This window comes from Hippopotamus amphibius, chromosome 7 (assembly GCF_030028045.1).
Source record: "Hippopotamus amphibius kiboko isolate mHipAmp2 chromosome 7, mHipAmp2.hap2, whole genome shotgun sequence".
Taxonomy (NCBI): domain Eukaryota; kingdom Metazoa; phylum Chordata; class Mammalia; order Artiodactyla; family Hippopotamidae; genus Hippopotamus; species Hippopotamus amphibius.
Genome location: NC_080192.1, coordinates 142,776,751 through 142,804,499, shown reverse-complemented (window position 1 = coordinate 142,804,499; position 27,749 = coordinate 142,776,751). Strand labels below are relative to the sequence as shown.

Below are 27,749 nucleotides of genomic sequence, written 5' to 3'. Positions count from 1 at the left end.
CGCCCGGGGCGGGGCGGGGCGGGGCGGGGACGGGGGGCGGGCTGCGGCTCGGCCCGGGAGGGGTCGAGCGCATCGTGCGCGCGCGCTCGCGGCCCCGGGGTGGGCGTGGGGCCCCGGGGGCGGGCCCGGGAGGTTCGCACGCTGCCCCGGCTGCCCGGCCGACCCGGAGGGGCGCGCCCTCGAACCCCGGCGCGCGGCGGGGGCCAGAACGCCGAGACAATGCGGCGCGCGGAGGCGGGCGGCGGGCGGCCGGGCGGGCGGCTCGGGGGGCCGGGGCGCGCGCCGCCTTCCTTCCTGCAGGCTCGGCTTCCCGGCGGCGGCGAGCGCGCGGATTGGCGGCCCGGCCCTCCGCGCCGCCCCGCCCCGCCCCGCGCCCGGCCGCCCCCGGCCCGGACCCGCCCCTCTCCGCGGGAGTCGCTCGGGGCCAGCGGCTGGGTGGCGGGCAGTTCCCGCCGGCTGCGCGCGTCCGCCTTGGGGCTCGCTCGGGAGGGCAGGCGGCGGCGGAGCCCTCGGCGCGGTGGGCGGACGGGCCGGGCCCGAGCTGCGCGGGGCTGCAGTGCGGCCCCCGCTTCCGCCGCCGGGCCCCCGCGGGCGGCCGACCCGCGCCCTGCGGCGGCTCGTGCGGCTCCTCAGGCGGCGGCGGCGGCAGCCCGGCGCTTCCCTTTGTCCGCCGGCCGGGCGAGCTGCGGGCGCGGCGAGGGCGGCGGCGGCGGCGGCGGCGTCCGAGCGGCCGGTCGGAGCCCGCGCGGCGGCTGAGGCGGCGGCTCCCCAGCGGCCGGCCGCCCGCGCGCTGAGGCGATGCCGGACCAGATCTCCGTGTCGGAATTCGTGGCCGAGACCCATGAGGACTACAAGGCGCCCACGGCCTCGAGCTTCACCACGCGCACGGCGCAGTGCCGGAACACGGTGGCGGCCATCGAGGAGGTGAGCGGCGCCGGCGGGCCTCGCCGGGCGGGCGGCGGCAGGTAGCCCCGCGTCGCGCGCCCCCACCAGCTCGCCCCCGCCGCGGGCCCGGCTCCCGGCTCCCGGCTCCCGCCTCCCGGGAAAAGTTTCTTTTCCTCGGCATCCGGACGCGGCCGGGCGAACCCTGCCCGAAACAGAAGCCCTTTGTTCTGTGGAGGTGGCTCGGCGGAGACGGCGGCCGGCTGCCTACCTTGGGCCTTTCGGAGACCCCCCTCCGCCCCTCATTCCCTCGCGGGGCCCCGGGCCGGGCGGTTCCCCCACCCCCACCCCCCCGCCCCGCGCCGCCGGCTTTGGCCCGAGAGTCGGGGCCGGGGGTGAGCTGGGGCCCCGGCGCCCACCTCCCAGCGGGTGGCGGTGCCGCGTCCCCAGCCTGCCCGGCGCGGCGCTCGCGTGCCCAGGCCCCTCGGGCCCCCGCTCTGCCCGACGCTCGGGTCGATCCGGGGGACCCCGGCTGCCCAGGAAGGGTGTGCACACCTTAGCCAGGACGGCCTGACCCGTGCCGCACCGCGCCCGGGGAGGAGTGGGGGAGCCGGGCTTCTGATCCAAAGGCCTTTGCTCCCCGCCGCCTCCCCGCCCCCACCCGTGTGTGTCTTACCTGCTCGCACCGCTGGACGCCCCCCTTCCCCGTCAGCCTGGAAAAGGCCTGATTTTAGTCCAGGTGCAAAGTCATCGTCTCCTGCTAACTAGTAAGCCCTCCACATCCTGCGGAGAGAGCGGTCAGGACCAGAAGGCTTAGGTGACAGTCAGAGCAGCCTGCGACCGATGGGCAGAGTTGTGAGTCCAGGGCCACCGCTGACTGTGGTTTAGGGCAGCTCCTCACTTCTCTGCCCTCGTTTTCCTTACCTATCAAACGGGACTAGCAATGCACATCCTTTCCAGGGTGGTTATGAGGGTCCCAGACACGGTGTGTCAAATGCTTAGCTCATAATAGGTAACTGGTTTGCAAGCCACGCGTGTGCCACTATTGAACAGATGCTTAAATTCCTCTTGGCCAGAATGTCAAGTTACATTCTTAAAATGGGGTATGGTAGGTCTTTTAGGAGGAGATGACTGGGCTAGAGTGAGTGAGGGGAGGTCACCAGAGAGCTTTAAATTAAGCGATGGCAGTCAGGTTTTTGCCCACTTGAACAAAGCAGCTGCTGTTAGGAATTGCTTGGGGAAAAAAACATCCAGAATGCTTTCCCTTAATGGGAATTTTTTTCTTTGTAGACATAAACAGTCAATAACAGGCTAAATCAAAAGTAGCAGATTCAGCATTCTGAGTGTTTTAAGTATAGTAAGGGCATTCCTCCTTCCTTCTCCCCCCCCCCCCCTTTTTTTTTGGTGGGAGAGAGCTGCATGGAAACCTTTTGTAGTGAGCTCTGTGATCCCCCATCATTTAATTCTACTTGTATTAGCGAGGCTTCAAAAGGATGTCTTCAAATGAGGCAGATGGGAATGAGCGTTCGAAGTTTGTTTAGAAGTGCTGGTTGCAAAGCAAGAAGAAGATTTTCACGATGTTTTGAAAATACACCATTAACAATGTTTATGGCGTGATTGCAGTCCAAAAGGTAGCTGAATATCTTTTAAGGGAAGGAAGCTTTGTACACGATGCCTCAGAAAGAAAGCTTAATTGTATTTAAAGTTCTCTTTCTTTAATCTACTGCGGTTTGTCAGTTAAATATTATTAACACTGGCAGATGTTGGAAAGCTAGGCAAATAGGAGTTGCCATTAACATTGGCATACCATTTCCTGATTAATTTTAGTTTGCAGTGTGTAATTCCAAAGCTCTTTTTGTATGCTGTGCAGGAGATTACCCCAGAGCTCAGTTACTGAGCAGATTAAAGAGAGACTGGATTTGGTCATTTTATTAAACTGCAAGCTTGCTCCATGTTGCCATCTAAGAAGAAGAATCGGTTAAAGTCTCAAACATGAAAAAAATTAAAATCATTACAGGTCTGTCTCACTTTAAACAAATCCCAGTATACAAACTAAGGTGATGGTACATGAGAGCTTACATTTATGAGAGAACTAAATTTGCACAAGTGATGCCTTCATATTTTGATTTTAAACAAACATCAGCTCTTCATAGTGAAATGAGACATGAGTGGGTATTGTGACAAAGGTATTCATTTAACAGAAATAAATTTAAAATTGCAAGTCCTTGGTCTTTTGTTTAAACAAATGTGTCATAGAATTAGCAAACTAATTTTAAACTGATTAACCTTTGTGAACCTATTATTTCCAAGATAGGTTATGTCTGCTAAAGCTTGTCCTACAACTGAAGTGTACTTTTATTTATTTATTTATTTATTTATTTATTTATTTATTTATTTATTTTATTGGCTGTCTTGGGTCTCTGCTGTGCGTGGGCTTTCTTTTTTTTTTAGTTGCAGTGAGCGGGGGCTACTCTTTGTTGTGGTGCGCGGGCTCCTCATTGCTGTGGCTTCTCTTTTGTGGAGCATGGGCTCTAGGTACGTGGGCTTCAGTAGTTGCAGCACATGGGCTCAGTAGTTGTGGCTCACGGGCTCTAAAGCGCAGGCTCAGTAGTTGTGGCACACGGGCTTCGTTGCTCCAAGGCATGTGGGATCTTCCAGGAGCAGGGATCGAACTCGTGTCCCCTGCATTGGCAGGCGGATTCTCAACCACTGCGCCACCTAGGAAGCCCTGAAGTGTATTTTTTTTTTTATGTGCACACCTGTAGCTGGATTGTTGGTAGCTCAGGGATCCCTACCTTGTAGTATGAGCCTCACATCACCTACCCTATAGTATTTATTCCTCATGCCTGCTTTACACATGAGGAAATTGAGGCTTAGAGAGGTTAATTGCTCAAGGTTATAGAGCTAATAAGTTGAAGAGCTGGAGTTTGAACTTGGTTTCATGCTGTTTTCAGGAATAATGCTGATTTCTCTAAATTACTCATTTGTCAGAGCTGGGTTCAAGTTCAGACTCCACCACTGGGCAATTGTGTGAACTTGGATGAGATACTTAAAGGTTTGTGGATAACAGTACCTGTCTGCTTCAGAGGGTTGTGAGGGTTTAATGAGGTAATACACAGCACAATATCAGGTAGACAACCTGTTTAATAGTGGAAACTGCTTTAACAGATTATATATTATAGTTAATCCGTAGAACCCTATGAAGGTGTTTGGTCCCAGGATGGGATTTACAAGGGTGGGTTGGTGTGGCCAGGGAAGAGTAGGGGAAAGGAATGGTTGAATGAGTAAGTGAATGGAAAACTACTATTAACTGTTGCTTATTTTTTAACCGGTTTGTTGTCTTGGCAGCAGGTCAGCGTATAGCTGTTTTAAAATTTTCACTTGGTGATCACTTTCTCTTGGTGAAGTAATTGTTTTGCACAGTTTTAGCCAAGTCTGGTGCTTCAACTGGAATCTGCCCTTTTTGGAAATAATGGAAAAAGTAAGTGGTTGTGGCTGAACTTGAAAACCCTTCCCTCCCCCCTTTGGGGGGTTTTATTGCTGTCTCAACTTCTTTGAGTCTCTGAGTTCTTTGAAATAGTCTCAAAATAGGGAAAAATTGTATACATCTGGGATATTCATAGTTAGACCCTCCTTTAGCGCTTCATCCATTCTGTCTTTCTTATTTGGCTTTGTCAGATATGTAGTTTTAAAAATAAATTTGATGTTGACTTGTAAGTATTAAAATTTAATCTACTTGCTTCCTGGCCATAATTCTCCACTCTGTTGTCCTTGGTTGCCTTGCAAATCTCATTGCTGTCACAAGTGCAGGGTTCTAACTGTAGGGGTAGAATGAGCATCTGGGCTGCACAGACTCCCAGGGGCCTTGCTGTCCTTGGGGCCAGATGACTCTCCCAGCAGTTATTAGTGGGAACCCAGCCTACGTACTTTTTAGGCAAGAATGTGAGTCTGAATCTTAGCCCTTTGTGACTTGTTTGAAAACAGCTCTTCAGATCTCAGACTAAGAGATTTTAGATTTACTGTCAGAAGGACATCACCTACTTGACCAGTCCATTCTTATTGTCGGAAATGAGTCTCTATGGGTCAGACACGGCCACCTTTTTATGCTGTGTTCTGTAATCTGGATATAGTTGTCTGGAAATTTTTCAGTCATTTAAGGAGGGAATGACCTCTTCTTATGTGATCCCCATTCTCCCCCACCCCCATTCAGTTTCTCTCTTTCTTGTGATTAACAGTAAAAGTGCTAATGCTGTTCCTGGTGGGTTCCAGACCCTGTCATTCATTCAGTATTTATTAAGTCCCACTGTGTGCTAGATGATGGGATGGAATTCCCAAGAGGAATGCGTTCTATCTTTGAAGCAACCTGCAGCTTAGTGGGAGAGACAGACATCCTGTAAACAAATCAGTGCAATAAAACATGGTGAGGCTATGACCACAAGATTGTCCAGAATCATGGATGCCCAGGGATGGGAGGTTCAGGTGTGCCTGGGGCCATGGGTAGGAGGGCCCTGCACGATGATGTGCAATTGAGTCTTGAAGTCAAAGTAGTCATCTGTGAGTTACCACATGCTTTAATTACTAAGGTGTCTCAATACTGACTTTTGTATCTGCCTCCCTGCCTTAGGTAAATATTGATCCACTCCTGAGGTGGCAGTCATCTAGGCCTCTGGTTGGATTTTCATAGCCAATCCACAGAGGGCTGCTTGCCTGTGAGTTTGGAATAATCCTTGATTCTTACCCCCCAGATTTCCAGGCCCCAATGCCTTTGTTCGTGGAGTACACACATTCTAGACCTGCCCCGTCCAGTATCGTAGCCTAAAATTAACCATTCAGTTTCTCAGCTGCCCTAGCCACATTTCAGGTGCTAATAAGCGCATGTGCATTGGGCAGTGTAGGCTTAGAACATTTTCATCATTGCAGAAAGTTCTGCTGGACAGTGCTTTTTAGATGCTCGCATCTCAGAGAAGGGTCCACTGACCTGCAGTATTGGCGTCACTTGGGAGCTAGTTAGAAATGCAGACTGTCACATCCTATCTTAGATCCTTGGAATCAGAATCTGTGGTTTAATAACATCCCCCAGGGGTATTATATGCACATTAAAGTTTGAGAAGCGCTGTTCTAACCCTGGCAGCACATTAGAGTCACTTAGTGGGGGTGGGGAGTTGTAGAATAGAGATGCCTGGCCCACTCCGTGAGATTCGGACTTAATTCGTTTGGGTGGGGCCTGCAGCATTGGCATTTTTTTAAAGCCACTCCCTAAACGGGGTTGATAATCACGGCAGTAAAGTAACGTAATGTCAGGTAACAGTAAGTGCTCTGAAGGAAAGTTACGTAGAATAGAGGAATAGCATGTGACTCTGCAGAGCAGGAAACTGAAATCAGGGAAGGCCTCTCTGAAGAGGTGGCATTAGAGCAGAACCCGGAACCCCGGAACGCAGTGAGGAAGCAGCCAGGGAAGAGCAGCGCATGCAGAGGCCCCAAGCTGTGTGCAGCTTGGCTGTGTAGGAGGAGAGAAGTGGGCATGGGGGAGGGTGAGGACCAGGCTGGGCCAGGTCACAGGAGGCCTTGGCAGTCTTGGGAGGGAATTGGATTTTGTTCTAACATGGTGAAGCTATCTAAGGGTTTGATCTGATTTACATTTTAAACATCTCAGGTGGTTGTTGCAGGGAGAATAGATGGACAGGACATGAAAGAAAAGAGGGAGGCTGGTTGGGGCTGCGGGTTATTGAGGCGAGGACGTCTTGGCTTAGGTGGTGGCAGTGGGGTTGATGAGAGGTCCCATGGAGACCCTCTGGGCAGATGGATCGTTGTGTGTGCTGGGGGCGAGGTGAACCCGACAGGATTCCTGTCCCTGCAGAGGCAGAGGCAGAGGCAGAGGCCTGAAGAACGGACCTCCGGGTTCCCCACGGCGAAGCTGACACTCTCTGGTGCTGCTTAGTGTTGGTGTCAAGGCCAGTTGTGTGCTGCTTAGTGTGACTTACTCTACAGCTTGTGTCGGGACCAGTGCTGGAAATTCATTTTGTTTTCCACAGACACTATCAGGGAAGGGAGGGATTACGCAGAGCTGTCTAGACGGGGCCGGAGGGGTGTGTTCGCTTCTCTCCTCTGCTGTTTGCAGGTGGATGATAGCAGGTGATGCTTTCTTAGCTGTGTCAGATGCCTGCGATACTGTCCCCATTCAGCTCCCCAAACACTCCTCTTTCCCAGTAAAAAGAGGGAGTGAGTTCACCTAGTCCTCCTCCCAGGACACACCTCTTTCTGTGTCCTGTGGCCTTCAGGTGGTTGCCAGGGCCCTTCCAGGTACTTTTGTACCATTATCGTTTTATCAGTGGACGATGTGGAGTAGATGGACTGTCAACCAGAGCTGGAGTGCTTGGGCTGTATTTTTATTTGTATTTGGTTGTGTTGGCTTTCTTGATTCGTAAAAGTGTATGGGCACCTATCAATATATTGTCACTGCCCAGTGCCAGGGGTGTAAAAGTGGGCGGGACTAGCTCCTTCCTCATAAAGCACTTACTTTCTCATCTTCTGTGTGCAGTTAGTGTTTATCCTTTTAGCCCTTTTTTGGTGCCATGGACCCCTCTGGTACTCTGGTGAAGATGGTGGGCCTCTTTTCAGAAAGATGTTTTAATGCATTGAAGGAAATACATAGGATTTCAACGGGAACCAAATATATTGAAATACATTTAGAAAAATATTTGAAAAATCTGTGTGATACTAATGTGTGTTTTTTTACTAAAGCATTAAACATCAAGATTTGGTTTGGGGTCTAGTAAATAATTTTGTGGTGCCGGTGAATGTAAGCAGCGTCGGGAGTGGTTTCTAACAACTCAGAGCTGCAGGAATACATCTTCGCTTAGAGCCCCGGCTACTGCCAATGCTGCCGTGGCGTGTTGCTTACGTTCATAATCGAGGGGAATGCTGAGTGTCAGTTGGGGGTAATGACGTACAGATGTAATTCTTTTTTTCAATCCAAGTTTATGGACCCCCCTGAATTCAGACTAAGAATTCCAGGCTTGACGGTAAGATTATTTTAGTTAACTGTGTTTTGGAGTGAGTGAGTGAGTCTTTGACAATGCTGCTCAAACAGGCTTCATAATTATTATACTGTCATTGTCATGAATCGGTTCTTAGAGCTTAGCAGAGAGGGGTGACACCCCAAGCCAGCGCCATAATTGCCGTGTAGTAAAGGTGCTTAGAGGAACTAGGGGTGGAGGGTGACGCCCTCAGTTGTGGCTTGATAGCCATGGTGCTCTCTGCATTTTTTCAGGGTCGGGGCTTGCCAGTTTCTCATGTGGTCCTAGCTTAGTTCATACCCTCATGCATGCCTCGTTCAGTGAAACTGTGAATTGCATCTTATGAGTCCTGTAGTTAGCACCCTGAGCTGGGCTGCGGTTCTCCTGTTTTTACCTTTCTTGTTTTTCTGGTTTGTCAGTTGCTGTCTTTGACTCTGTAGGGCAGGCTTGGGTGTGAAGTGATAGATTTACAGGTACCTTCTGCCCAGAGCTCTAAGGCCCATTTTGAGTTTTACATTGTTTCCGGTGAGGCTGTGTGTGATGCTGCTGCGTGAGTAGGTTTGGGGTATCCACAGCTAAGTGGTACTGTCAGTCCCTATTGTTTTTCTCTTGCCTTTTCTTTTAGCATTTATTGGGTGCTTACTGTGTGCCAGGCATGCTTTAAGTTCTTTACACATATTAACTCTTAACTTGTTTAGAGATTACAAAACCCCTGTAAGGTCCAGAGAACCTGAACCACTGTACCAGGATCACAGAGCTAGGAAGTGGTGGAGCCAGGATTCAAACTCAAGCATTTTGACATGAGAGTCTGCTTCTGTAGCTGCCAGCTGCCACTGTAGAGCCTGGGCTGGAAAAGGCCTTCCGTGTTGATGCCTCTATGACCAGCACGACCCCTCTCTTGCTGTCTGTTTTTAGTACAGTGCATCTACTGCGTTTCTCGAGTGGGTGTTTCTGGAGAATCCTTGCTGCCACTGGTTTCCTCTCTGCCTCCTCTGTCCGCGTTGCTGCAGAAATGGTTCCTCTTTACTCTCTTCACTGCTCTGCTGACATGCCCAGCCCTGCAGAGCCGAGTGGCCCCGGGCATTGCTCACACCCTGGCAGGAGGCCTGCCCTACTAACGGGATTATTAATGACATCATCTCTCCACTCGGCGCTGGAGATGGCTTTCTCAATGTGATTTTAGACACAGATGCTGGCAGTAAAGTCAGGGGGCTGGTGAAGACAATTCCCTCTGATGACAAATTCCCTTGGTGTCTAGGATTCTAGCTAGGTGATCCGGATTTGGGGGCCTTGTTCCCTAGTTTCCCAGAAGAAATAGAGGTTTTGCTTTTGTTTTTGTTTTTTTTTAACACCAGTGGCTGACATTTCTTTGAACCCGAATTCTGGGTTAAGGGCTGTGCTGTTTTAAGTTGCTCGTTTTGATTGCTGCATCCTTTCCCCTGTCCTGTCTGGTGTAGCTCCTTGTTATCTCTGTTTTATAGTTGAGGACACTGAGGCACAGACAAGTCCCATGACTGCAGGTAGCCAGCCGCCCCACAATTAGCGGCTGATGGAACCAGGAATCCCAGCCACACTGAGGGAGGCCTGTGTGCTTAGGGGTGTTCCTCCTATTGGTCCTTTAATGCTGCACCTGACGGTCTCCTGCTGGGATCTCTCTTGCTGGCGAAGATCCCTCTTTAGGTATTTCTCTGGGCTTCTTTAGTATAGGTTGATAGTTGTGGACCTCCTGCAGGCCAGTCCCCATTGTCGATGACTTAGAGAATGTGAGGTCGCCTAGGCAGGGTCATCAGCCTCTAACCCCTGGGGAGGTGCTTAGCATCAGAGTGTTTATTAAGTGGCCTTCACTGCTTTGGAGTGAGTTAGAAAGACACATCTGCCTCCCGCCGCCCCCCCATCAGAGCTGAGGGACTGAGGACACTGTCACAGCTGCTTGTAAAGGATTCCAGAGCCATGCAGGCAGTGATGAGGTCCATGCAGTGTTCCCTCGGTGTCAGCAGATCTGTGTTTGGAGATGTGACCACTAAAGGGTGAATCACAGATGTGGCTTGTCTAGGCAGACTTTATCTAGGGAACTTTGGGGAGATTCTAAGAGGAAGGGAAATGTTAAGTCCTTGTGCTGTATTTATTCCTCTGATAGCCCTGAGCTGTTAACTAACCAGGTGTGGGGCCTTGGGCAGCTGATTTCACTGGTTCAGCCTCAGTGGCCTCACTTGTAAAGTGGAGGGTGGATGAGATGTTTCTTAACATTCTGTTAAGAATTGTGTCTGCAGCACACTTCACCTGCCTGGTGCCTTCTTTACTTTTTCTGACCATCTTTCTCTTGGCCATTCTCCTCTTTCTCTTGGCCATTCTCCACTTTCTCTTAGCCATTTGTATTCATGCTTTTCAAGAGGTTAAAGGTGAAAATAACCCTTTCCCTCTCTACACCGCCTTTAAAGATTCCCTCCCCCAAAATACTACTGGAATCGATATGGTTGGTTGGCCCATGAGCTGGAATTTCATTGGATGTATCGCTGGTTTAAGTTTGGGACACATGGGGCTCTGTAGTTTGCCACCCATCTCACCTTGAATGGTCTTTCCAGGTGGCAAGCCTGGGTCTCTTGATTACAGCTCTGTTGTGCTTTGCTTCTCTGGTGAAAAGGAGATTGTGTTAATGATCACAGGGTTTTGTGGTCATTAAATAACTTGGACGGTTGAATTTTAAGTAAATTCTGATTTTCTGACATCAAGGTTCCAATAGCTTTCCCTAGGCTTTGGGGAGCCAGTATTTCATCATTGGAAGACATGCTGTTATGAAGCGCTGTGGATTTGGTTGTGGTAACATGGTGGCGTGGAAAGAGCGCTAGCCTAGGGGCTGGAAGAGCCGGTTCCAGTTCTGACGTGCTCTCCGCCTTGCTGTATGACCTTGAGCAAGTCCCTGCCCTGCGTGGCTGGTCTCAGAAATGAGATGTTTGGACTAGTTGATCTCTGACTGCCCTCTCCAGCCTGAAAATCTCATGGTTCTTTGTATCACATATATTCAGTTTGAAAAGACTCTAGAATAAATGGTTGAAATAAAAATCAACAAAGAATGGCTAGTTTTTAGTCCTGAAAAAAAAGTATAGGTTCTGAATTAAGTTGATTAAAAAAACAAAAAGCCTCTCTGTGTCTTCCTGAGGTGTATTTTTTTGTTGTTGCTTTTAAAAAAATTGATAAACATAAACAATCACATACCATAAAAATCTACCTTTTAAAGTGTCTAATTCATGATTTTTTTAGTATATTCACAGAATTGTTCAGCCATCACCTGTATTCAATTCCAGAACATTTTCATCCCCCTAAAAGAACATCCCATACCCGTTAGCAGTCACTCCCCATGTCCCTCTCCCTCAGTCCCCGACAACCACTAATTTACTTTCTGCCTCTGTAGTTTGCTTGTTCTGGACATTTCGTGTAATGGAATTCATATAATGGAATCAAGCAGTATGTGGCCTTGTGTGTCTGGCCTCTTTCACGTAGCATCATGTTTTCAGGGCTCATCCAAGTTATGGTATGAGTCTGTACTTCATTCCTTTTTTCTGGCAGGATACTATTCCATTGTATGTATATATGACATTTTGTTTATCCATTCACCAGTTGATAGACATCTGGATTGTTTCCATATTTTGACTGTTATAATAATGCTGCTGTGAATATTCTTGGACAAGTTCTTGGGTGGACATATGTTTTCATTCCTCTTGGATATATATCTAGGAGTAGCATTGCTGGGGCATACGGTAACTCTGTGTTTCACTTTTTGAGGAACTCTCAGACTGTTGTCTAAAGAGGCTGCACCACTTTACATTCCCAACAGCAACGTATAGGATCCCATTTTCGCTATATCCTTGTCAGCACTTGTTACTGTCTGTCTTTCTGATTTAGCCATCCTAGTGGGTGTGCAGTGATCTCTCCTGGATTGACTTGCATTTCCCTGGTTGATGACTGGTGGTGTTGAGCATTGTTTCATGTGCCTGTGGCCGTTTGTATATCTTCTTTGGAGAGACACCTATTTAAATCCTTTGACCATTTTAAAATTGGATTATCTTTTTTATTGTTAAATTGTAAGAGCTCTTTATAGATTCTAGAAACTAGACTCTTAACAAATATATGATTTGCAAATATTTTCTCCCATTTTCACCCACTTGGTGGTGTCCTTTGAAGCACAGAAGTTTTTAATTTGATGAAGTCCAGAATACCTGTTTTTCCTTTGGTTTCTTGTGCTTTTGTTGTCATACCTAAGAAACTGTTACCTAATATAAGGTCACAAAGATACACACCTATATATTCTTCTGAGAGTTTTAAAGTTTTAGCCCTTACATTGAAGTCCTTGACCCATTCTGAGTTGGTTTCGTGAGGTAGGTAGGGATATGATGTGAGGTAGGATTCCGGCTTTATTCTTTTGCACATGAATATTTAATTGTCCCAACACCATTTGTTGAAAAGAGTATTCCTTCCCCCATTGAATACTTTTGGCGTTCTTTTCGAAAATCAGTTGATGTTTGACATGTGGGTTTATTTCTGCACTCTCAGTTCTAGTCCACTGATCTCTATCCTTACGCTGTGCTTATGGTAATTTCTGAAATCAGGAAGTGCGAGTGCTCCAACTTTGTTTTCTTTTCCAAAATTGTCTTGGCCATTCAGGGTCCCTGGTATTACCATCTGAATTTCAGGATCAGCTTGTCAATTACTGCAGAAAAAAGCCAGCTGGGATTTTGTTGGGGATTGCTTTGAATCTGTAGATTAACTTGGAGACTGTAGGCATCTTAACATCATCCAATCTGTGACCGTGGGATGTTTTTCCACTTATTTAAGTCTTTAATTTCCTTTAATGATATTTTTTAGTTTTCAGTGTACAAGTTTTGTGCTTCTTTTGTTAAATTTATTCCTTAGTATTTTCTCCTTTTTTTCCCCCTCTTCCATTATGGTTTATTACAGGATATTGACTCTAGTTCCCTGGGCCATACGGTAGGACCTTGTTGTTTATCCATTCTGTATATAATAGTTTGCATCTGCTAATCCCAAGTATTTTATTCTTGTTGATGCTGTTGTAAATGGACCTGTTTTCTTAATTTTATTTCTAGATTATTCATTGCTAGTGTATAGAAATACAAGTAATTTTAGTATACTGATCTTATGTCCTGCAAACTTGGTGAGCTTGTTTATTAGCTCTAATGGGGGGGCGGGGCTGTGCGTGCGTGTATGTGTGTGTTAGGATTTTCTGTATACAAGATCATGTCATCTTCAAACAGAGATAGTTTTTTTTCTTCCTGAACAGTCCGGATGCTGCTTATTTCTTTTCATTGCCTCGTTAATGGATCGGTTCTTGATCATCTTTAAATGCCAACGGATTGCACAGAATAGAGGTGCAATAAATTTAATTTGTTTATTCTCATTTGGGCTCTGAATATACTGAGAAAATTGGAAGACTTGCCTGCTCCATCTCTGGTTGCAAAGTCCTTTAGTGGAAACGTCACCTGTGTTGATAACTGGCTTGCAGACATTTGCCACATCTGGCCAGGGTGTATGGTAGTACCTGGGAGGTTTCCAGTCCAGGCCCAGGCCTTGTCTGTCTCTGCAGCAGCAAACTCAGAACCACCCATTGTCCCTTTAGTGTGGCTTTTTGGTTGCATCTTTCTATAAGCATCACCTTGAATTGTTCACTGTGGAGACCACTTGCTTCTTGACAAAAGGTAATTGTTGAGATTCCTGGTTTTCTTCTCATCTTATAAATTCTCTTGTTGGTTTTTCTTTTGTGGCAAATAGGAATGAGGTGTGTTTACTACTTGGGCTGCTGGGCTGTCAGAACCTGTAGCTTTTGTTTGCCTTGGTTGTAGCTTGCCAGGCAGCAGGCTTCTCATTCAGAAGAGGTACCAGCAGGGGTGGCGCACAGTGGGAATCGTAAGGTAGGCAGGTGGCTTTGCACCTTTTTCATCTCCCATCCCTTCCCTCCTCCACGCTCCTGTTTCTTTTCCTTGGGGACCAGGTTGCTTATGCTGCCATCTAGGTGGTGTCCAAAGCTTCAGATTCTCATCTCCCCTCCTTTTCCCCCTGTGTTCTCTTACCTTCACTCTCTTGGTGTATTTCCAGACCCTTGGGGCCCTGTACTTTCTTTCTAAAGAGGATATTCCAGCCAGAGGGGACTCAGGAGGGAAGCTTTAATTTGGGATTTCAGGCTGAGGCCTTCCTCCCTGGTAAGCTGCTGCTTTGGTGATGACATTTAAAGTTGGCCTCCTTTCCTACCACATTGCCTCCCCTCAGTTTTCCAGAACTGGGTTTATTGTTCTGTCTTTTGAGAATGATTTATTGTCTTCTGTAACAGTGTGGAAGGGAGCTTAATTTTTGAAGTGCACAGTTTTCTTCTTTATGGTCAGAGCAGAGTAAAGGAGGTTTGATTGATCTCATGACAAAATTGCTTTAGTTGTAGCTCATGTGAACTCTCTTAAGGGCTTCGGTTTTATTTGCTCTTTTAATTTATGAACCTCCTTGGATCCCTAAGCGCCTGTGCACAAAGCCAGTGAGACCTGACGTATTAGATTCATGGCTTTGATACACCATGAGCTGGTATAAGGTTCTGATGGTTAGATTTTGGTTTGAATTAGGGAGTAGCAGTGTCAGCAGATGAGTGTTCCAGAAATTTGTTACTGTTTTTCCAAAGGAAAATGTACTGTTAGGTTGAATAATTAGAGCTGGTGGTAGGCATGTGTTAGAACCTGGAGGTAAACAGAAGAAAAACAGGTTGTAAATAACTGCTGTAAAGCCCATCTTGTTTCTCTGTAGGTCAGGGTCATCCTCAGGGTTCTAGAAAAGACCAGGTAGTGAAAGGTAGCAGGGACCAGTGCTCAACAGCTGAGGCCAGTGAAAGGAAGGAAAAGAGAAAATTGGACTCACTTAGAAGTGTGGGACCACCCCTGCTCCAGGAATCCTGGAGGATCTCTCCATGCAGCAGCAGGTTTGAGAAGAGCTCAAATCAGTGCTGTCTGCCGTGATGGGCCGGGAAGCATGTAATCTACTGAGGAGAGTTTGCGTGAAAATAGTTTTAGAGTTTCGCTCTGTAATTTTGATGACTTTTAGTTCACTGAGGAAATTAAGTTATGTGGAACAACACCTTCCTTTGGTGGTGGCCCAAATGAGGCATTTAGGACATCTTTCAGGATGGGGTTTGGTCCCTGGCAGAATGACATGGAAACCCATCTCTGGGACACACAGACTTACGTGAGGACAACCTTGGCTCTTAGATGTCTGCTGTTAAGGAGCGTGAGGCTTACCATCTGACCTCAGAGTATCTTGGCATTTCCTTTTTGGGGTGAAGGAGTTTCAAAATCCAAAGTTATGTTTGTTTGTTGTCAGTTTTCCTGTTGGACCCTCACACCAGACTCTGAGTGTGTCTCAAAGTAAATGTTGCTTCTCTTTGAAACCTCACCATGGTTCCCAGCACACGGTTCTCAGAAAATTGTCTGTTGAATGTGAAGGCCTAGGTGCTCTTGTTTTTGTTTTTGTGATTTTTATATCTTGACCTTTTGAAGGCTTGCTATATGTTTAGACATAAATTTGATTTGCAAAATCAAGATTGTTGTGTTATCCTTTGAAACAGGATAATTACTCTTAAAGAATTACCAAAATCTCTGCTCTGTAAAGCACCCTAATATCTGATTTCTTCACTGAAAAATATGTCTTTTATTCTTTGAAATCTTCCCTAACATCCCCTGTCCATCAGAACCACTTTCTTCTCTGGATTATTAAAGCAGTTACTCTGACTCACTTTTGGGTCCATCTGTCCACCCATTGATCCGTGAATTGGTTGATCCAGCCATCCGTCTGTTGATCTGTTGATTGACCCATCAGTGGATCAGTGCTTCCGTCTGTCCATCCTTGTATCCATCCACCTATCATTGGGACAGACCTGGGATGTCTCATGTTTGAAATAAAGTGTGCTGCGGCTGTGCGGTGCGATGGTCCTCCCTGTGTGGTGGTGGGGGGGGGGCCCTTGCTTCCTCCTTAGCGCTTACTCGCTGCTGTAGAGCTGGGGTCTCTTCAGGGCGAAGGACAGAGGAGGGTGTAGCTTGACTGAGGTGTATAAGTTGAAACCATGCAAGTTGGGTTCAGGGCACTCAGAGTTGTCCCTGTTTGGTCAGGGCAGAGGTTGGCAAACTACAGTCTACCGTGGTTTTGTATGCAAAGAACTAAAAAATAAAAGCAAAAAATAAACTAAAATAAATGTGATATTTGCAGTTTGAAAAGTTATAACCCCCCCCCGTCCCATCTGAAGAGTATACAACAGAGACTGTGTGTATGTGGCCTGCAAAGCCTGAAATACTATTGGGCCCTTTACAGAAAAAGTGTTCCTACCCTTGGGTGAGAAGATAGGGTGTGAGTATACAGAGTCTGACTGGACTGAGTGGAGCCTTCGGGTTGCTTAGAATAGTGGTCCACATATCACACAAGCCCCTGCCTTAAACATCCCTGCTTGCTGGGATGTCCAGGTACCTGCTGTATGTGGAAGCAGCCTTTTCTGCCCAAGGTGGTAGGGAAATACCTAAGGCTTTTGAGTAGGTGAGTGAAACGAGCAGAGCTGGGCTTTAGGCAGACCGACCTGGCGTGGCAGGGGAGGGGGGCGGAGGTGGGAGGGTCAAAGGGGAGAAGGACCCCAGGCAGGGAGCCCAGTGAGGAAGCATTGGCCACTGCCCAGGAAAGCGGGCACTGGGGCTGGATTCGGGCTTTGGGAATACAAAGGAAGGTACATCCAAGGCAAGTGGGGGCTAGTCATTCATCAGCCCATCTTCTGCTTTTGGCCACCTCCTAGGGTTGGTTGATTTGTGGTTGATTGGTTCAGGCTTTAATTCCTTCCTTCATTAAATACATAGAGCACCTGCTCTGTACCAGGCCCTGGGATGCAAAGTTGCTGCCTTGTAGGTGCTTGGGGGCGAGAGGGCAGGAGAAACTCCCCAGGCAGAGGATGGGGGCAGCAGCAGGGATGAGCAGTAGGTGAGCTCCCTGGTGGCAGGGTTGTTGTGTGTGTGCTTTCTTGAGAGCGTGTCTCACTCCCCAGTGCCTGGCACGCAGTGGGGCCTCAGAGGTTGCGTATGTGATCTCTGGCAGCTGGCTGCACATGCGGAAGGTGACGATGCTGTGTTCTGGGGGTGAGCATTGTCAGAAGTGTTAAAAATATAATCTTGTCTCTACCTCTGAGGAACTTACCATTTAAAAACAAAAGATCAATCATTAATTTATTTATTCAGTACCCAGTTTTGTTTTGTTTTGTTTTTGGTCCTATACCACGTGGGGTCTTAGTTTCTTGACCAGGGATCGAACCCGTACCCCCTGCAGTGGAAGTGCGGAGTTTTAAGCACTGACCACCAGGGAGGTCCCGGTGCTTATTTGCTCTGTGTGAAGCGTATTATGTGCCGCAAGCACACTGCATAGTAATCACTCAGGTGTGTGTGAAGTCGGCAGGGTCATCTCTCTTAGGCCACACAGGACTCAGCACAGGTCTGCCTGCCATCCCTCTTCAGCTTTTTCCCTCTAAATGCCTTTTGCCTTCTCTCTCTTTTTTTATTGGCTATGTTGGGTCTTCGTTGCTGCACACGGGCTTTCTCTAGTTGCAGTGAGCGGGGGCTGTGCTTCTTTGCGGTGCATGGGCTCCTCATTGTGGTGGCTTCTCGTTGTGGAGCACAGACTCCAGGTGCGTGGGCTTCAGTAGTTGTGCCACGTGGGCTCAATATTTGTGGCTCACAGGCTCTAGAGCGCAGACTCAATAGTTGTGGCAGACGGGCTTAGTTGCTCTGCAGCATGTGGTATCTTCCTGGGGCAGGGATCGAACCTGTGTCCCCTGCGTTGGCAGGTGGATTCTTAACCGCTGCGCCCCCAGGGAATCCCTTGCCTTCCCCCTTGATCTGAGAATGTGCGTTAACAACTTGGAAGGCACCTTCTAGCTTGCCTGCTGTGGGGCTGGAGCGTGGAGGGGAGATGGGCAGGGCAAGCAGCGCTCGCTTGTCCTGTTCTGAGCTCTGCCTCTGCCAGGAGGTCTTCCTTGGCTGCCACGGGAGGATCACTCTCCACTTCTCCTTTCCTGCTTCAGACTGGGCTCTCGTCCCCAGGGACACATCTGAGTGGGAGGGAGGACTCAGGGAGCAGGCCACAGGGCGCCCGGAGAAAAACAAAGGAACCTGCTGCCCATCCATTGCTATGTCAGCCGTCTAGAAACCTGCTCTTCCCTTGCCTGGCATCACCTCCGGATGCCGTCTCACCCCAGGGGCGAGAATTGCCTGGTGATCTGGAGAGAGATTGCAGATGGGCACTCTTAGTCAGGAAGCCGGCCTCTTCTCCTGCCTGGCCCAATGGAGGGATTGATGCACACCGCGGAGGTGTGCAGGCGGGATTGGGACAAGGTAATTGTCAGCAGAGCCCAGCCCCTGGGGGCGGGGATGGGGGTAGTTGGTGTGCACACTGAGGCAGGATGCTCCCTTCTGTGCCTGGTGAGAGAGTCACATGCTGGGGAACTCCAGATGGCAGAGAACTTCCTCCCCTTCAATCTATAATCCCACCTGTTTTACTTTCCAGGTTCTGCTCCAGCCCTCCTGAGTCCAAGGAGTTTCTGCTTCTCACTCGTAGTCTCCATTAGCTACATCTCCTGCGATTTTAGGGCACCTGGCCTCTGCTGCACCCTTCAGCCCTTCATTATGGTGAGGGGGGCACTCGGAAGGAGGGCCTGGTGTTCTGCAGCCTGTGTCCTGCAGCACCCAACCCCCAGGCCCTCCCACGGAGCAGCCAGGGATGACTCTGTCCTGAAGCAAGTGCGCATTCCCACCGTGGACCTGCTTCCTGTGTTTGTGTTCTTGTTTCCTGAGACCAAACTGCACACTCCTGAGAGCAGGGGCTCTTTTTTAAATAAATATGCTCGTGTTTTTATTTAAACTTGACTTTTCAAAACATTGTTTGGGCAGGACAGGTTTTATACCCATTTTACAGCTGATGAAACAGCCTCCCAGACATTTCATGGCTTCGTGAAAGAAGATAAATACTTGTCAGTGGTAGCCCCAAGACTTGAACCAGGATCTTACAGCTCTTGTCAGTGAGGATCTTTCTGTTTCCCAGGGCATCTGAGTACCTGGAGCTGCTCAATAATCATTTTATCGAGTTAAAAAAATGTGTGGGTATATAGTATTTATGCCCAGATTCTATATGCTTGGAAGCTTCTTTTTTCAGTCTCTTTACCTAAAAAGAGATTCAAAATGTTGACATGTATTGTTTGCTCTGGGTTACTGTCTTTAGAAATGACTAGCGAGGACAGATAATTTAGAAATATTTGCACCTTATGTCAGAGGAGAGTTAATAGTACCCGTTACTATTAATACTAGTGGTATTAGCTGTTCTGGGAAAAGGTACTGTTTATTCATAATAAGCAGATAATAGCAGCAAGATTGGAGGGGAAAGCCCAGATAACATTGAGTGTAGGTATAATTATAATTTAAATGCCATGGTGGGGGGGGCGGAAATCTTTAAATATAAGGTTTTAAGAGCTGAGTCGTAGTGTAAGGCAGCAGTCTCCAACCTTTTTTGGCACCAGGGACCAGAGTTGTGGAAGACAGTTTTCCCACGGACCAGAGCAGGCTGGGGGTGTATGGTTCAGGCGGTGATGCGAGTGAGAGTGATGGGGAGTGATGGGGAGCGGCAGATGAGGCTTTACTTGCTCACCCACCGCTCACCTCCTGCTGTGTGGCTCGCGGGGCGGGGGGAGGGATTGGGGGCCCTTGGTATAAGGCATAGCTCCTGTCTTGTCTGTAATAGGAGGTGCCCTTTGGCCCTGTAACCTTGGAGAAGTCATCAATCTTGAATTATTTATCATTGGAATGAAGTATCTTTTGAGAGAAGCATATCTTCCTTCAGTGTTAAAAATATGTTTCTATCATGTGTCATAGAGAGTATTCTAGTTACATTGCATATTTCTTTTTTTATATCCTGCCCACTCACTTGGTTATCCTTGAGAAGGGAGAAGGATTTTAGGTGATAGCTAAGTGGTACCCAGTCTTTGGGTCTATAATCATATTCCACATTTTTACAATTTTCTAAATCCTTTTGGTTGCTGTTTTGATATTTGATTTTAGATCTCTTTCTTTGGAAAGGTCAGTTGGGTGGCTGCAGGGGAATTGAGCCCATTTAGGGGCTGGTAGATGATATATTTGTGTTGTGCTTGACAAAGTAAACGGTGCCCTTCCTCCTGAGTAGAGTTGATCTGTGATCGACAAATGAATGGTCTCTTTCCATCTGGCCGTCACACAGGCAGGCGAGAACGATGGTGCCATTTGAACATGGAGTTTCTCAGACTCCCAGGGGACAGCAGAATGTGTGTGTGAGCTGGCACACCCAAATGCAAATTATTCCTGTGATACCTAATGTGTGTAAATTTATGCTGCTTGGTTGACAAAGACATTGTGAAGGATACTCTTTCTAAATAGTGTTATATAACTGAAAGTTTTGTTTTATCATCACAATTGTTTTAGCAGTACAATTCCTGCTGAATTTCTGTGACATTTCTAGCAGCTCCAAAGCCTGTGATAGGGCTACAACATCAGAGTTGGAAGATTCGGCATCTTCTGGAGTGAGTGCTTGTGTGGCTCTGCTAAAAGCCTTGACTTTCTTCTCATGTGGAAATGCCCTGATTGAAGGCAGGATGGAAAGTGGACAGTCAGGATGGTGCGATGACTTAGCAGAGGGGTTTTAGTACAGATTTTTTTTGGGTTGAGACAAGGGAGTACTTTGGGAAGGAAGTTATCTTTTCTTTTTCAAAACTGAGTCCCTCTTTCCCCCTGGATCATGACATCTCAAATTCAGGGACAAGCAGAGTTGGTGGCGGAGACGGGTGGCATGTGCTCAGTGAGCCCTGATCAGCCTCGGTGGGGGATGTTCCCATGCTGCTTTTCTCTTGCTCTGGGGATGTTGGCACTGGGTCCTGCTTCACTCAGTGGCCATGATGGGGTGCGTATTAGCCCCACTCCTGCCACCTTCACCTCTGCTCTCCCTTGAGCCTGACAGTGGTGTCTCCTCATCTGGCAGTTAACCAGCCCGAGGACTGTTGTGTCCCGCCCTTGCTGAGCTGGGCACCCAGGGCAGCTGCACAGTCGGCAGATGTGACTGCCCCTCCTGGCTGTGCCGCTTGCCTGGTGGGACGGGCCAGTGGCCGGTGTGGTTCCTGCAGAGCCTGAGCCTTTGCCGATGTGGAAGAATAACCAGGCGTCAGGGAGCCCGGAACAGGGCCTGATGCACAGGAGACCCCTCTGGGATATTTGTTGAGTAAATGGCGGAATAAATGATAGAAGAAGGAGATGAGAGCCTTCCAGGAGGGGGACAGAGTAACTGAGCCCAAGATAGGGTGACGGGTTGCCAGGAGAGAGCTAAGAAAATGCAAGGCTCTGGATGGCTCTGCCCACTAGCTTTATCTCTGGATCGGGGTGGGGCCGTGTTGGGGCTCTTTGTCCGTGTGGGCTGGGATAGAAATGGGGTGAAGAGGGGTCCTTAGCCTTGTTCTCAGAGGACAGGAGGGCAGTGGCTGAGAGTAGTTTATGATTTCTGCGGGGAGAGATTATTGTGTTTGCTTTTTCCACATCATTCATTGAAGGTCTGCCTGTCCTGTCCAGGCACTGGGCGTTTACTAACGTGAGTAAAGAGCATCCTGGATTTCTAGGCGTTCACAGTTTCACGGTGTAAACAGATGTGTAAACAAACAATTACAATATGGTTTGGTAAATGCGGTAAAATACAGAGGCAGTTGCTATGGCAACACCAAGTCACTTATAACATCCTGCCAGTGCCAACAGGCTTGCTTGCTCAGGGTCTTGAATGGGACCCAGCAGACTAGTGATGGTAACGCGGCAGGGATGAGCCTGCCGCTGTGTGCCTGGGTCAGCCCCGACCCCAGCCAGTGGGTTTACCATGCGGAAGTCTTACAGCAGCCGTGGGCTGAGCCCAGGGCCTGTGACGTCTCTGGAACTAGCAAGAAGAATCCATGCTGGGACTGATTCCCCAGAGGGCAGTTCTACAACCAGATTGTGAGAAGCTTTCCCTGGGTAGACTCAGCCTCATGAAGGGGAGGGGTGGCAGGGATGGTGAGCAGCTTCTGCACATGGACCTGGATGCTGCCAAGAACCGGGATGCTAAATATAGTCCCCACATCTCCTGAGCTACTGGGTGAAGAGGATGTTTCTTGTTTTCCACCTGTGCTGGGGAGCAAGGGCAGGTATGGGAAAAGGAGAATATGTTTTCCCCCCTATTTGAGGGAAGATTGCCAGGAGAACATCTGCATTTCGTAATCACTGGAAAAGCCCTTTCATTCAGATCGGATACGATCTATGAGGGTTTTGATGAGAACAGTGGTGAAGGCAGCAGCGATCTCTGTGGCAGGAACAAAGCAATCTCTGTGCAGAGCCCACTGTCTGCACCACAAGCACGGGGCTGCAGGATTTTTTGGGGCCTGGGCATTGTGTGTGAGGGGGGCCCTTGTCTAGTTCCAAGTGGCAGGGGACAGGTCAGCTTCTTGCCTCCTGACAGCATAAAAACCTGCCCATTTCCAGAGGGGAGATCACTGCCCAGGCTCGGGTTGGTCTGTGGTTGTGTGTCACTTTCCCTGAGCCACTGACTTCCTCTTTCTTCTTATACCAGTCTGGCCAGAGGAGTTCCTCTTCCACCAGCAGGATAGGTGGGTGGCATTTCTGTCTGCTGGAAGGGTTTTCTGGTGTGATTCTGCCCCTCGCCTCCCTCCAGCCAGGGCTTGTCACCTCCAGAGGCAGGTGACAGTTTCAGGCTCTGCGTCTTGATCTGTGATCTCCTCTCCTTCACTGACTCTTGCTCTGGGACATGTGTGATGTCACGTCTAATTTTGAGCCCCCATTTAAGGGATGTCTGGTGTGGTGGTCACAGCCTGGGCTTTATACAGACTTGGGTTTGAGTCACAAAGCAGGCCTGCCGCCTGCCACCTGCTGAGTGAGTGCTGGGTAGTGGCTGTAATTTGGTGGAGGGTTAATGTTGCTGGTGCTGCATTAGCATCTCCCTCATTTTTCTTAAGGTGAAAGTCCCTTGATGAGGGACCCTCTGTTGTTTTCCATGACCCGACGCCGCCATGCTGCTCTGCTCCAGCCACACTGCCTCCTGGCTGCTTTGCAGGCACAGGGGCTTCTACTTCAGAACCTTTCCCTGCTAGAACCATCTTCTCTCCTCGCTGCTCATCCACAAGGCTTACTCCCTTACCCCTTTTATGTGGCACCTTCTCGAGAGTCGTGCACTGACCACCGCTTCAACCAGTTCCCTGCTGCCAGCTCCCTGACCCTCTCTTTTCCCCCACAGCTCTTATCACCTCCTAACCTAGCACATAATTTACTTACTTGTTATACTTTTAATTTATTTTCTGATTCCCTCTTCCCTCCATTGGATCCTAAGCTTTAATGGGGCAGGGATTCCTGACTCTCTCGCTCTCTTTTTTAAAAAAATAAATTTATTTATTTATTTTTTATTGGCTGCACTGGGTCTTCGTTGCTGCGCACGGGCTTTCTCTAGTTGCGGTGAGCGGGGGCTACTCTTTGTTGTGCTGTGCGGGCTTCTCAGTGCAGTGGCTTCTCTTGTTGTAGAGCATGGGCTCTAGGCAGGTAGGCTCAATAGTTGTGGCTTGTGGGCTCTAGAGCACAGGCTCGGTAGTTGTGGCACATGGGCCTAGTTGCTCTGTGGCACGTGGGATCTTCCTGGCCCAGGGACCGAACTCGTGTCCCCTGCCTTGGCAGGCGGATTCTTTACCGCTGTGCCACCAGGGAAGTCCCCTTGACTCTCTTATTTAATGAAGCCTCTGCAACGCCCAGAATTGTGCCTGGCACATGATACATGAATAATGGATGTTTGTTGAATGAATAAAACTGGGCAGCAAATACAGCTTGGATTGCAGGGAGTGAAACACATGATCCAGGAGTGCTGGTGCTATTGGGTCATGGAAATCTTGTTTCTGTGGCTGTCGAGAAGAGCCTTGATTCTTAGAGGGTAGTGTTTGAAAAATTCAGTTAGTGAATGTAGATCCTTAAACAAGTAGGAGCATGTCTGAGTGGCTCAGTCCCGTAGGAACTTGTGTAGCAGGGGTTGAGGCTGCCTCTAGCCTGCGGAGGAGAGGGTTCTGGGGTTAGACGTGTGCCCAGCCTTGTTCTGTACCCATCTCACCTGGCTCCCGCTCCGGCTCGGGCTCCGGCTCCAGCTCCGAGGATTCCCTGTCTGTTTCCAAATTGCTGCTTAGTAGGGGTGGAGAATGCTACTCCTTATTTCTTTTACTCACTGGGACCAAAGTAGTTTGGAGTTAAAGCAATTCAGAGACATGGCTTTAAAACTGTGTGAGTCAATTAATTATTGTCCAGGAGGGCTGGGAGGTTAACGCCCAGGGTTGCTTTGGTGATAGCAATCTGATGTCTGTGTGACAGTTATGACAAAGGCTGGTATTAAGTTGGGACTTTGAAGAGTCTGTCAGATGGTGAAGGAATTGAGAAGCAGGGGTTGCCACCTGCCCTGTCACCCTGTTTTCTGGTTTGTGCTCTCGCCTTGTGGAAATTTATTTATTTGTTAATGTTAAGGCCTCTAAAATAAGCGTTCTCAGAATGGCTATCCAGATTATAGGGTTACCATGATGAGAGGCTTTTATGGTTTTTTCTTTTGTAGGCCCTGGTGGTTCTTTAGTGTTTATAATCTCTTTTCAGAGACACCGTTTTATGAATTCTTCAGATTTCCCTCCTTTAGTAACTTCTAAAAATTGTATGGTGGCCTGGGATCTGTAGCTTTGCAGGAGTGCAGAGATGGATGAGAAGTGGTCTGTTCCCCTGAGGCGCTTGTGTTATTCCTGAGCCCATGCAGTGATTAGAGCCTCTGCTTTGAAGCCACTTGGACCGGAACTCAACCACTGATGTCACCAGTGAGTGCCTATATGACCACAGGCAAATGCGCTCATTGACTTACGTTTATTTAACAAACACATAACGCTTACTGTGTGCCAGGCAGTAAGCGCTTAACAAACATTCGATGTCTTTAGTCCTTAGGACAGCCCTGTGGGTAGGTACTGTTGTCATCCCTGTGTTTAAAGAGGAGGAAACTGGGACACTGAGAGATTAAGTAACTTTCGCAGGATCACTGAGCTAAGCAGTCATAAAGCCAGAATTTCAACCCCTGACACTCTGGCTCTGAAGTTTATGCTTTTCATCATGACATCTACGCTGCCTCCCAGCTTTCAAAGCGTGAGCTTCCTAAATCCATAAAATGGGAGAACTGATCGTAATACTGCCTAGGTACAGGATTGGTGTGAGAATTAAGTGAGAAAACCCATGTAGAACATTTACCCCGAGCCTGTCACAGGGTGAGGGCTCATTTCAGCTGGTGCTGCTACTCCAGCCTGGCAGAGGGAGATAAGATGGTACACAAATTATACTAATACAGAGTAGCGTGTGCTAAGTGTCCTTACGGAGCACTGATAACAGAGATTACTTCCTGTGCTGCCTGGGAAGCCTTCGTGAAGGGGGAGGGGAGGACAGGCTTGACACACCCGGGCCCTGACTCACCGTCTGTGAAGCAGGCAGCATCCCATTTGATAGATCCAGCTCTAAATGGTTACAAAGCCCGGAATTTGAGCAGATGGGAGCTATGACAAGGTGCAGGAAGGTGGGTTTGTTGGGGGTCCAGTGGGTTGGACCCTTGAGTTGAGCAGAGGGAGGGATGAGGTTGAGGGCTGGCCAGCACGGTGGCCCAGCAGAGCCCACTTCTGGCCTTGTGAACGCTTAATTAGCGTTGCATATTGTCTTTTTGTTCCCTCTCTAGACATTTTCTCCCACACCTTCCTTCCAGTGGATTTCTAGAAATACCCTGCTTTTCGTGACTCACTGATCGGACACATCCTGTTTGGGGAAGTGTTGCGGAGGAATGTCAGGACGGTGTGAAGTGTGCTCCTGGTGATGGGTGGTGCAGGCGGGAGGCGGCTCTGCTTTCCTCCTTCTGCCAGAAACCCCGCAGCCCCCACTCTGTCTTGCACCTGTCTCTCCTGATGAGCTCCATTTCTCCAGATGCAGTGTTTCAGTGCCTTGACCTGGTGTGTGCTGACTGGAATTTTCCCTCTTGTGTTGTGGGCAGGGATCTGTGTGTGGCTGCAGGGTGACTGATGGTGGAATTAATCAAATTAGAATTGGGGCCTGGAGTTTTGAAGCTGACTGAGTTAGATGGCCTTTTGAACCAAACGGATGGCCTGACTTCATCTGCGCCAGAGTGGCTGTGAGGGAGTGTGTGCCAGGTGCCTGGGGCGGAGTTGCCTTCAGAGCATTGTTACGAGAAGCGGGGAGGGCCTCTCAGCACAGGGAACACACAGTGTGGACTCAGCTGGCCCTTTCCTCGGATGGTCTGATTTTACCATGAACTGCTGCTGCTTCAGTTTTTATTATGGGCCTTCCTTGTTCTAACAGAGGCCAGATGTTTTAAATCATCACGCAGTGGCTCTCTTTTGTATGGCCCGAGGCCTTTTGGCAGGCTGATTGGAAAGCTTGATACGTTAGGCAGGAAATAGTAGAAAAAAAGGAGAAGCCGAGCTTGAGCTGTGGAGAGGGCAGGTGAGGCTGGCCGAGGTTTATACTGGGGAGTGGGCGCTGCTGCGGGAGGGGCTGGCCGCTGTGATGTGGGGTTGGGCCCAGTGGCAGAATGATGGGAATGTTGAAGAAGCAAGTCAGGCTGTTTGGGCAGAGACTCTGAACCCTGAGGGTGGCTGTGGCGATGGTAGCCGGGGAACTTTGCTGGAGTGTGAGGCCGATGGTGCCCTCCCTAGACTGGCGAGGGCAGTTGGATGAGGCTAGAACAGCCTGGGCAGCTTTGCCTCCTGGGGGACTTTTGGCCAGGTCTAGAGTTGTGCTTGACTGTTCAGCTGGGGGAAGGGGTGCTCCTGGCCTCCAGTGGGTGGAGGCTGGGGTGCTACTGAACGCCCTCCTGTGCACAGGGCAGCCCCGGTGTCACGTGTGCAGCGCCGAGAGCCCCTGAGCCAGAGGGTTGTCAAGTACCGGGGGGCTTGGAGGGCGAAGCCGGGGGCAGTCCTCTGCACCCCAGCTGCTCTTGGCTCTGGTTCCCTCGTGAAAGCAGGGAGGGTCTTGGTGGGCCTGAGATTCTTCTTAAATTGGGTAGGATGAGGATGATTTAGAAATTTTCATAAGTTGAAGCTTAATCAAGTGCCGTGAAGTGCAGGTCGTGACTTCAGGCACTCGAATGTGTTAAGTCAGTTGAGACCTTCAAAGAGTTGCTGAGTTGCGTTAAAATGCTGATCCTCTTAAACTCCTGACATGCTCTCCTCTATGTCTGTATTGTGTTTTCTGCCCTTTAACCTTGTGCTGTGCAGGATGCCAGATGACCCCCTTTGGGGTATAGTTTGGTAGCTTACTTTAATGGTAGGAAGATTAATAAAATTAAAACTGCCTTAGTACTGATATAAAGAGCTTGAATTTAATTTCCTTTTATAGTTATTTGCACTTAAAAAATCTTAATTCAGTATCTATAAAAATAGGAAGACTTTTCATTGGAGAGGTGAAGGGAGATAAAAAGATTGATAAAATTAAGAAAATAAAATAAAAAGGCAACCTATTACCTCGTTATTGTGTATGTGTATGTATTGGGTTGGCCAAAAAGTTCATTCGGGCTTTGCTTGTAGGATGTTATGGACGTTTCCAGCTTAGGGCAAAACCTGAAAGAACTTTTTGGCCAACCCAGTATAGATGAGAGACATATGATACGTGTTACTTTTTTTTTTTTGAAATGCCCTGCCTTTAAAATTTGGAACTATAATTTATTTCCAGCAGA

General features: G+C 48.7%; 1 protein-coding gene across 2 annotated transcripts in view; it reads left to right on the top strand.

Moving 5' to 3' along the window:
- Window positions 1-407: 407 nt before the first annotated feature.
- ASAP2 (ArfGAP with SH3 domain, ankyrin repeat and PH domain 2) overlaps window positions 408-27,749 on the top strand; it is a 167,956-nt gene continuing 140,614 nt past the window's right edge. Inside the window, exon 1 of one of the 2 annotated variants that reach the window (XM_057742112.1) lies at window positions 408-924. In XM_057742112.1, the coding sequence (XP_057598095.1) occupies window positions 799-924 (126 nt within the window). In that variant the 5' untranslated portion in view covers window positions 408-798. The remainder of the gene's footprint in view (window positions 925-27,749) is intronic. The other variant, XM_057742113.1, reaches the window with a different exon arrangement.